This window comes from Oryctolagus cuniculus, chromosome 11 (assembly GCF_051225735.1).
Source record: "Oryctolagus cuniculus isolate XC-2025 breed Fujian yellow rabbit chromosome 11, ASM5122573v1, whole genome shotgun sequence".
NCBI lineage: Eukaryota > Metazoa > Chordata > Mammalia > Lagomorpha > Leporidae > Oryctolagus > Oryctolagus cuniculus.
In genome coordinates, this window is record NC_142877.1 from 90,888,658 (window position 1) to 90,898,454 (window position 9,797).

Sequence of the window (9,797 nt, forward strand, 5' to 3'; positions counted from 1 at the left end):
TCACCTGACAAATTCATTGATCTCCCACTGTGGTTAGTTGTCATTTTACTCATGCGGTCAAATTTTAAGATGTATATTTGAACTGCAAATATACTTTCTACCTCCCCACATCTTACCTTCTACAATCAAGCATGCTTTTTTTTATCTTTTTTTTTAAAGATGTATTTATTTCTTTGAAAGTCAGAGTTGCACAGAAAGAGAAGGAGAGGCACAGAAAGAGAGGTCTTCCATCCACTGGTTCACTCCCTAGATGGCCACAACGGAACTGCGCCAATCCGGATCCAGGAGCCAGGAGCTTCTTCCGGGTCTACCACACGGGCGCAGGGACCCAAGGACTTGGGCCATCTTCCACTGCTTTCCCAGGCCATAGCAGAGGGCTGGATTGGAAGTGGAGCAGCCAAGTCTCGAACTGGATTCCATCACTGCAGGCAGTGGCTTTACCCACTACATCATAGCGCCAGCCCCAGCTTTTTTCTCTTTTAATAGCAGTGAAAAAATATATCAAATCGAATTTGCTGAACTAAGGATTTCGGAGTTGAGGACAGTTTTGAAAAGTTATTTCTGAGGCCAGCGCCACGGCTCACTAGGCTCACTGCACCGCGGCTCACTCCACCTGCGGCACCAGCACACCGGGTTCTAGTCCCAGTCGGGGCACTGGATTCTGTCCTGGTTGCTCCTCTTCCAGTCCGGCTCTCTGCTGTGGCCCCGGGAGTGCAGTGGAGGATGACCCAAGTGCTTGGGTCCTGCACCCGCATGGGAGACCAGTAGAAGCTCCTGGATCCTGGCTTCGGATTGGCGCAGCGTGCCAGCCATAGTGGCCATTTGGGGAGTGAACCAACGGAGGGAAGACCTTTCTCTCTGTCTCTCTCTCACTGTCTAACTCTGCCTATCAAAAAAAAAAAGAAAAAGAAAAAGAAAAAAGTTATTTCTGAAAAAAAAATTTTAGGAGTCTATGTTAAAAGGGTAAAACAAGCCATGTAGAAAGTCTTAAAATTTGTCAAAAATTATGTTTACAACTGATATGGTAATAAGTAAAGCTTGTGTTTGATTTTTCCACAGAGGAGAATTGCTTTTAAAAATGAATAAACCACTGAAAGCAAAGGAAGCATACCTTAAAGCACTAGAGCTGGACAGAAATAATGCAGATCTTTGGTACAACTTGGCGATCGTATACATTGAACTTAAAGAACCAAATGAAGCTTTAAAAAACTTTAATCATGCTTTAGAACTAAATCCAAAACATAAGCTAGCATTATTCAATTCTGCTATATTAATGCAAGAATCAGGTATGTTTTCTCAAAATATTTCCATATTTAAACAAATTATAGTTTTGAATATGGTAAAATTTCAGCTTCAACTCTTACCCATTTTATGAATGGATAGTTTATAACACAACTGTGCATAAATGACTTATTGGAAAGATGTTTTAAATACATAACTTTTTTCAGGTGACATGAACTAACACTGGCAATACTACTTATTCATTCTTGTGTATATTAAGACTACTTTTTCAGACAATTAGCAATACCTACTTAATAAATCTCCATAATTATATGGATATAAACATAAAATGACATATAAATATACTGTCTAAAAATATGAACTTGTGAATTTTTTTTACATAATTAGCTCTAAGGAGCCAAGAAAATTTGTATTCCAAAAAATAGTATTCTGCAAATTTTTTTCCTTTGATTTATAATGTCAGGTATTTCCAGCACCATTTTATATCCAGTTTACTAATTTTTCTGAGATTATTATGATTTTTCTATAGTTCCTATAACTTGGCTAAATTACTAATCAGGGTAAGTTTGGATCTCTTATGCATAGCTTATTTTTTTTTTAAAAGATTTTATTTTATTTATTTGAAAGAGTTACAGAAAGAGGTAGAGACAGAGAGAGAGAGAGAGGTCTTCCATCCGCTGGTTCACTCCCCAGATGGCCGCAACAGCCAGAGCTGTGCCATTTCAAAGCCAGGAGACAGGATCCAGGAGCCTCCTCTGTGTCTCCTACATGGGTGCAGGGGCCCAAGGACTTGGGCCATCCTCCACTGCCTTCCCGGGCCACAGCAGAGAGCTGGATAGGAAGAAGAGCAGCTGGGACTCGAACCTGTGCCAATATGGGATTCTGGTGCTCCAGGCCAGGGCTTTAACCCTCTGTGCCAAAGCACCATCCCCTTATGCATAGTTTATATAGGAATTTTAGTTCTCCCTCCTATGGCAGTGTGTGTGATTTATAATCTTTTAAATATCTGTTGGATAAATAGTTTTTATTTAGCATTTTTAATTATTCCTTAGTTGTATTTCTTAAAACTTAAAAATGAACAAATCATAAAATCATAATATTTTTGAGCTGAAGAGAGCCTTTTAATTTATTTTTTAGTTTGTTTGGTAGATTAGAGAATGAGAACCAAATAAACGATCTAATGATGATCCAACTTGAGGTTGAGTAGCTAGTCTAAGAACTTTATTTTTTATGCTGTCAAAAAGATAAGAAAAATCTTTAGATCCTGTGTTCAAAACAGTATAACTTATAGAAAATTTATTGTATTTTATATAGTTATAAAACCTTAATCGTGAAAGATGCTCATTATCTAACCAAAAATTCCATCCTAAAATTCATAGTTGGAGAACATGAGAGTTTTGTTTCCTAAATCCTAATATCTCTTATCATGATATATTCTTGCCTTTGAAACAACCTAAATCTTTGAGCTAACATATAAAAATATCTGACTTAGAGGTAAACATTTAGCTTAGCAGTTAAGATGCCTGTGTCTCATATTGGAGTACTTGTTTTCAATATCCCATTCCTGACTCCAATTTCCTTCTAATACAGACCCTGAAAGGTGCCGTGTGTAGGAGGTGCCAATAAGTAATTGAGTTCCTACCACCTGGGGGAGACTTGAATTGAGTTACCAGCTCCTAGTCTTGGCCCTGCTGTTTTGTTTTGTTTTGTTTTAAAGATGTATTTATTTATTTGAAAGGCAGAGTTACAGAAAGGCAGAGGGGAGGGGAAGAGAGAGAGAGAGAGTGGTTTTTCCCCCAAATAGCTATGACAGCCAAGAGGGCCATCTTCTGCTGCTTTCCCAGGCTCATTAGAAGGGAGCTGGATTGGAAGTGGAGCAGCTGAGACTTGAACCAGTGCCCATATGAGATGCTGGTGCTGCAGACAATGGCTTTATCCGCTATGTCATGGCACTGACCCCTTGGCCCAGCTGTTGTAAGCATTTAGAGTGAACCAATAATGGTAGGGCAAGCTTACTCACTCTCACTCGCTCTCTCACTCTCTGTCCACCCCCTCCCTCCCTCTCTTACTGCCTCTCAAAAAAAAATTCTGATTTAATAATTTTGAACATTTTCTTTACCTAGGAATAGTTACTACTTGTTGAGCATTTCTCCATATATATCATGTAATTTTAGAAAATTCAGTAATTAACCCAGAGAAGTTACATTACTTGTTCAGTGTATAAAATTAACAGAATCAAGATTAAGTACACGTCTTTGTTAGTAAATCCCAAGCCTCTTCTCAAAAAAAAAAAATAATAATTTATTTGTTTATTTTATTTGAGAGACAGAGAACTCCCCTCCCTCTGATGTCATTCCCCAAATGTCCACAATGGCCAAGCCTGGGGCAGGCTAGTGTCCGGAGCCAGGAATCAGGAACTCAGCCCAGGTCTTTAGCCTCTCCTTAGTTTTTATCTATTCTCTGATACTCCCAATTGGATTCTAAACTGTAATGAGATATTTCTTCCCTTTTAGTTTCTGAACTACTCTTACTACTTTAAAGGAAAAGAAATGAGCTATCATTTCAGTGTCGCAGTCACATCATCTTTCCATAAAGACTGAGATTTTTGCTCCTTAGGTGCAGAAATTAATTGCTGTAATGCCTTCTTTTTGTAATCGAACTGAATCATTGAAAATGGTTTTATTCCTCAGACCTAATTCATTGGCTGACAATATAATTTTATTTTTCTTAAAAACAAAATTTTCTTAGGTGAGGTTAAACTCAGACCTGAAGCTAGGAAACGACTGCTAAGCTATATAAATGAAGAACCACAAGATGCCAATGGCTATTTCAATTTGGGAATGCTTGCCATGGATGACAAAAAGGACAGTGAAGCAGAGATTTGGATGAAGAAAGCCATAAAATTACAAGCCGACTTCAGAAGTGCTTTGTTTAATCTGGCTCTCCTGTATTCTCAGACTGCAAAGGAATTACAGGCTTTACCAATTTTAGAAGAGTTACTGAGATACTACCCTGATCATATCAAGGGTCTTATTTTAAAAGGAGACATTCTGATGAATCAAAAGAAGGATATACTTGGAGCAAAAAAATGTTTTGAAAAGATTTTAGAGATGGATCCAGGTAATGTGCAAGGAAAGCACAATCTTTGTGTTGTTTATTTTGAAGAGAAGGACTTACTAAAAGCTGAAAAATGCCTGGTTGAAACATTGGCATTAGCACCACATGAAGAATATATTCAGCGCCATTTGAGTATAGTCAGGGATAAAATTTCCTCATCTAGTTTTATCGAACAACCAGTATCCCCAGCTGGTAAGATGTCAGGTGTAGAAGAAGGAAACAAAATTCCACCTGAAAATGTGAAAGAAATCAGTAGTGAATCCAGACCAACACAGATAAAAAAATCAAATGATAACAAAAGTCAATCTAAATCAGATAAACAATTAGGAAAAAATGCAGACAAAGAGACTCCCCAGAAAACAACAAAAGATATCAAAGAAATTGAGAAGAAAAGAGTTGCTGCTTTAAAAAGACTAGAAGAAATTGAACGTATTTTAAATGGAGAATAGTATTCTTTATCATGTGAGAGTGGTATCAAAGAACTTTAAATCTTGGAATTCCTTGTACTGGCAGCTTTCAAAAATATCGAGGATATAGAACAGTTTATCATTAGCCGCCTCATTGTAGATTCAAGGTAAAATTTTCATTAAAGGCCTGTCCTACCCCAGGATATACATATTAAGTAAGATATGGCAAAAATTTACAGTTTTGGTGAATATAGCAGAAATGCTAAGTTACAGGTGACAAATTTTCAACTTCTATTATAGAAGGAAATTTTTCCTGATAGAATAATCTGTACTACCCTCAAAAATAATTTGAGGCTTGAATGATAATCTTTGAGGGCAAATCTAACATGTGCTATTTTATTCTGTGAATTCCATGTTATTACTCTACTTCATTTTTCCTTTACCTCTTGAAATTTCTGGCTTTGGATTCAAAACACTTATTGAACACATTCTTTTTCTAAAATAGTTCTTATGTTAACCAAGGGACTTAGCACTACAGAAAAATTGTAGCTTTCTTTTTGTTGTTTACTTTGGTTGACTTTTAGAAGGAATGCTGGGTGAAACACATGTTAAAATTCATGTGACATGTTAGCTTAAGAATGTATTTTCATAGTTTCATGCTTATTCTTTACTCTAAAATGCAGTTTTTAGGTAACATTTTACACACACATGCATACATATATACACATTTCTAATGGTGCTCATGTATGATTATTTTTAACACACTGAGAGTATCACATGAACCACATAATCATGACTATATTTTGACTTTTACTCCCCAAACTATTCATGTTAGGGTCATAGTTATATTGAGAAGTCCCAATAACTGTCTTAAGAACTTTTGAGTTATAACATAGTAAATTTCTTTTTCATGTTAGTGTTAGTTCTGTGATCATATGTGAATTTTAGTTTTATGTTTCCAGAGTCACACCTTAATCCCTCTTTCATACCTTAAGCCACTAAATTCAGTTCTGTTTAACAAAAGGCAAAATAATGTGATAAAATTTATTTTTAAACACTAAATTCGTGAAATCTTGTTATGGTATATATTTTTATTAAATATTTATTTTGACTACTGAGCTTTCATAAATTTTAAGCTGTTTTAATTCCATCAATTGTGGAAAATAAATTGCTATTGCATTCCCCTATGTATGCATCATTTTTCACTGACTATCTAGTTATAAAAATAATTAGCCTAGTATAGGGTCAATAAACTTGTCAGTTGATTTTGGCAGATTTAAACTGGATTGATATAGTAAGTTGAAAAGTAGAATCAACTCAAAGTTATAATTTAAATGTTTTTTTGGAGTTAGAATGCATTTTAAATGCATTTTATAGTACTTACTAAAGTTGGTTTTAATTTAAACTGTTAAAACTAGCTATCATTGTGGGATAATACCTGATTTCTAATTATGTAGTAATTCAGAAACTATTTTTTGGTTCCTTTGAGATAACTACTTTCTAATTATGTATGTTTCAAAAATCATATCCCAGTAATCCTTTTAAGAAATGTTTTATAAATAGGTCACAAATGTTTCACATGGTCTGTATTAAAGACCTACTGTTACTAGATTCCTTGAGGATCTGTCATAGATTTTTAGGCAATTAAAAGCAAGCACTGATAATAGTGGGAGATAATTCTTAGCCCAGGAGATTGTGTTAAGCATCAAAGCAATACTTAATTTCAGTTCTTAGATTATGGCTTTATGACTCTAGATATAAGGTGGAGAATACCTCATATAATATGACTTGAAAAAATGAAGCTATGTGTTTCTTATGTTCTTTCCATGTTTTGAGAAGTTGCTTCTGAGAGTGATTTCTCTGCTATACTATAAAGAGAGGATAGTTTAGAAAAGTACAAGGAAATCTTTAATGATAGCAGACAAAATAAAAGTTTGAGTAGTATTTTAATAAAGTTATATAACTATTCAATGATAAAAGGTATATATTAATGTGTATCCAGTGATTTTTCTAGAAAAAATTATCTTAGCACATGGAACAGTGCCTATCATATAGGAAATGCTCCTGTATCTTCAATGACTTAATTAAATCAAATTCACCCTGATATAATTAATAGTTTAATAGTGATAATGGATTCTTAATCCATTTCGTACTAGAATCCTGGTGGGGGTGCCTTTTAGTATGGACATTATCCTATAACAAATCTCAATTTCTGGAGCCATGCTTCAGTTTTCTAAAAGGTGTCTGAGTGGTTCTAATTTGAAGTCATGTTAGAGCACTGTGATAAATTAATTCTGGAAAATCCTTTTGTCTGTCTTGTGCTATTTTTTAAATTTAAAGTAGAATCCAGTTAAGTTTTGATGTTTAAATTCCATTAAGAAATAATTTTCTTCTGGAAATCAGTATGTATTCCTTGAAATTTGAGATCTTACATTCCATGAAGCTTGCTTATATGTAAGATTATTATTTCTCTATAAATTCAAAATAGAAAATTTATTTAAATTGTTAAGTAAAAATAATGGATTATTTTTCTCTCTCTCTGGAGCTGCCTTTTTGAGGAAATGGTGTAGAAGGCTTATTTCATCCTAGATTACTAACCAACGGTTAAGTTGTGAGCATCTGTAAGCTTGGAAAAGAAAACCTATCACCGGTTTGTATGTTATTGATGAATGGGCACAGTTTTACAATACAATCTGTTCCCTAAGAGTTCAAGAAAAGCTTTGACAATCTCCAAGGGGCAATGGTATGTTACTCCTTCACTGCTTCTCAGAAGGTGCAATTTAAGTTTCTAGAGTTGTTCCTGTGTGGATTTATTATTATTATTAACATTCAGAATTGGGAATTTTGTCTGATAATTTTGTCTGATAATTTTGTCTGATAATTTTGTCTGATAATTATTCCAGTGAGTAGTTTTCTGGGGTTGATGACTAGGAGAATAAGACAAATATGTATTTTGTTTGGCAATTTTCTGTTTACTTTTATGTAAATATTTTGTATGTGAATTGCACAATTCTAATAAACCTCATCCCTTTTATTACATCTGATTTGAACTCAACTTCATGTTTTAGAATGTTTCTTCAAATATGCTTTAATGAAATTAAGAAAATATATAGATTTGTATGTCAGTTTATACTTCAGAATTGCATATATTTATCATATTTATTTTTTTAAAACCTTCTAATTGCATAACTAAATGACTTAAAAATAAACTCCCCAAAAGCTATGGTAACTTTGTCCAAAAGTTTACATGTTGGAAACTATCAGCCATCAGTAAGGGTTCATAAGAAAATAGTTTCAAATTGTATACATTTTACATTTAATGTGTTTACCGTATTTCTAAATATTCAGTTTTAAATTGGTACTTTTTCAAGACTTAACCTGATTTGCCTTTTAGTGTTAAAATGAAAAAAAAAAATACAATTCTGTATATGAAGAGATTTCTACTCCTACCAAGAGCAGCTGGCATGTAGTATAGTAGCATTTATCTGTGAAAGGTGTCCATTAAATTAATTCCTAAAGATATATTATGAGTGGCAAACTACATTAAGAAAATGAACAGTTAAACTTGAAATTTTATACAAATTCAATTTCTGCATCTACCTAGGTTCAAAGTCTGTTGTCACCTATGATATAACTTAAGGAAATTGTTTAACCTGTGTGTCTCCAGTTTCTACATCTGCCAGTTGGGGAAAACACTTTCCTCTTAAAGTCCTTAGAGAATCAGTATGTTATTTATTACTTAATATGTTGAAATTGTTTAGAAGAATCCTTTAAAAAAAAAGATGTATTATTTTAAAGAGTTACAAAGAGAGAGATTGGGAGAGACTGTTATATGCTGTTTCACTCTTCACTCAGCTGCAATGGCCAGGAGCTTCATCCAGGTTTCCTACATGGGTACAAGAACCCAAGGATTTGGGCCATCTTCTGCTTTCCCAGATGCATTAGCAGGAAGCTGGATCAAAAGTGTAGCAGCTGGGACTTGAACTGGCACCCATATGGAATGCTGGTATCGCAAGGGATAACTTTACCCACTAAGCCACAATGCCAGCCCCCTAGAAGAATCCTTATAGTAAGTAAATTATCTACTAATAAAGTTAAGCTCTTTTGATGCAAATGATTTGATTTATTTGTATGCTGGCAGAGATATCAATAATGGTGATGAAAGCAAGTGATTGATTAGAAATTAATGATAATTCTCGTTTCTTAGCTATCTATGCTGACAGGTACATAGGTAGCATAAAATACAAATAGTTTTAGAAAATTTCATAGAAAGTGAATATTCTTTTTTAAAAAGTGTTTAGATTTCAAAAATGTTTTGCCAAAATATGATTCTACTGCAGCTAGTTAAGTCCTAAGGTAAAATTCAGGATAGACCTTCAAAAATTTCAGATATAATTTGGTATCCTAATTCCTGTGTTCCTCCCTTGGGAATCTTGAAAAGAAGATGTGCATAAAAGAGCAAAATTAGGCAGTACTACTTTAATAATGACAAAACCCAAAACCAAAAAGCTCCATTTTCATTTGATGAGGGTCAGACAAAATCATTTTGGCCGAGATGTGCATGTGGACAGCTAATAGGGTGAGGTGCTTAGAAGACAAAGAAAACTAAGTAATGGAAGTGAGAAACAGCTTCATTTTCCTGGCTTGACTGATCCTTTGGCTGATAGTTTGTTCAGCAGAAATCTTCTGCCTAAGCAACAGCATCTACCTAATGGGGAGTATTACCATAATTAAATGTGATAGTAAAAGTGAGAAATGCACTGGCTTTTTGCTGAATATTGAGCAGTGGATTACCTAGTTGCCAGACCTGCCTCCTAATATTTGCAAGGCCTGTGAAAAAGGAAAAGAACAGACCAACGTACCATATGTCTAAACTTTTAGAGATTATACATCAAAGTAATACATTATGCTTGCTACAGCTGACAGATTCATACAAGAAGTGAAAATGTATAAAAATGTGATTCTTTCAAAAGCAAAATAAAGGCAGATGAATTGTTATTGAACATGTATGGTGTTTTATTAAAAGGCTGA

At 34.4% G+C, this 9,797-nt stretch overlaps 1 protein-coding gene across 5 annotated transcripts in view; it reads left to right on the top strand.

Annotated features, from left to right (window-relative positions):
• The window catches only part of TMTC3 (transmembrane O-mannosyltransferase targeting cadherins 3), a 49,618-nt gene extending 41,813 nt beyond the window's left edge, over positions 1-7,805 (top strand). For 4 of the 5 annotated variants that reach the window (XR_016216231.1, XM_008256872.5, XM_089307558.1 and 1 more), the window contains 2 exons: positions 1,060-1,286; positions 3,991-7,805. Coding sequence is in view for 3 of the 5 variants with exons in the window: in XM_008256872.5 (XP_008255094.1) it covers positions 1,060-1,286; positions 3,991-4,808 (1,045 nt within the window). In the remaining 2 variants the exon portion in view is untranslated. Of the gene's footprint in view, positions 1-1,059; positions 1,287-3,990 lie in introns of those variants that run through there. The other variant, XR_016216232.1, reaches the window with a different exon arrangement.
• Positions 7,806-9,797: the final 1,992 nt, after the last annotated feature.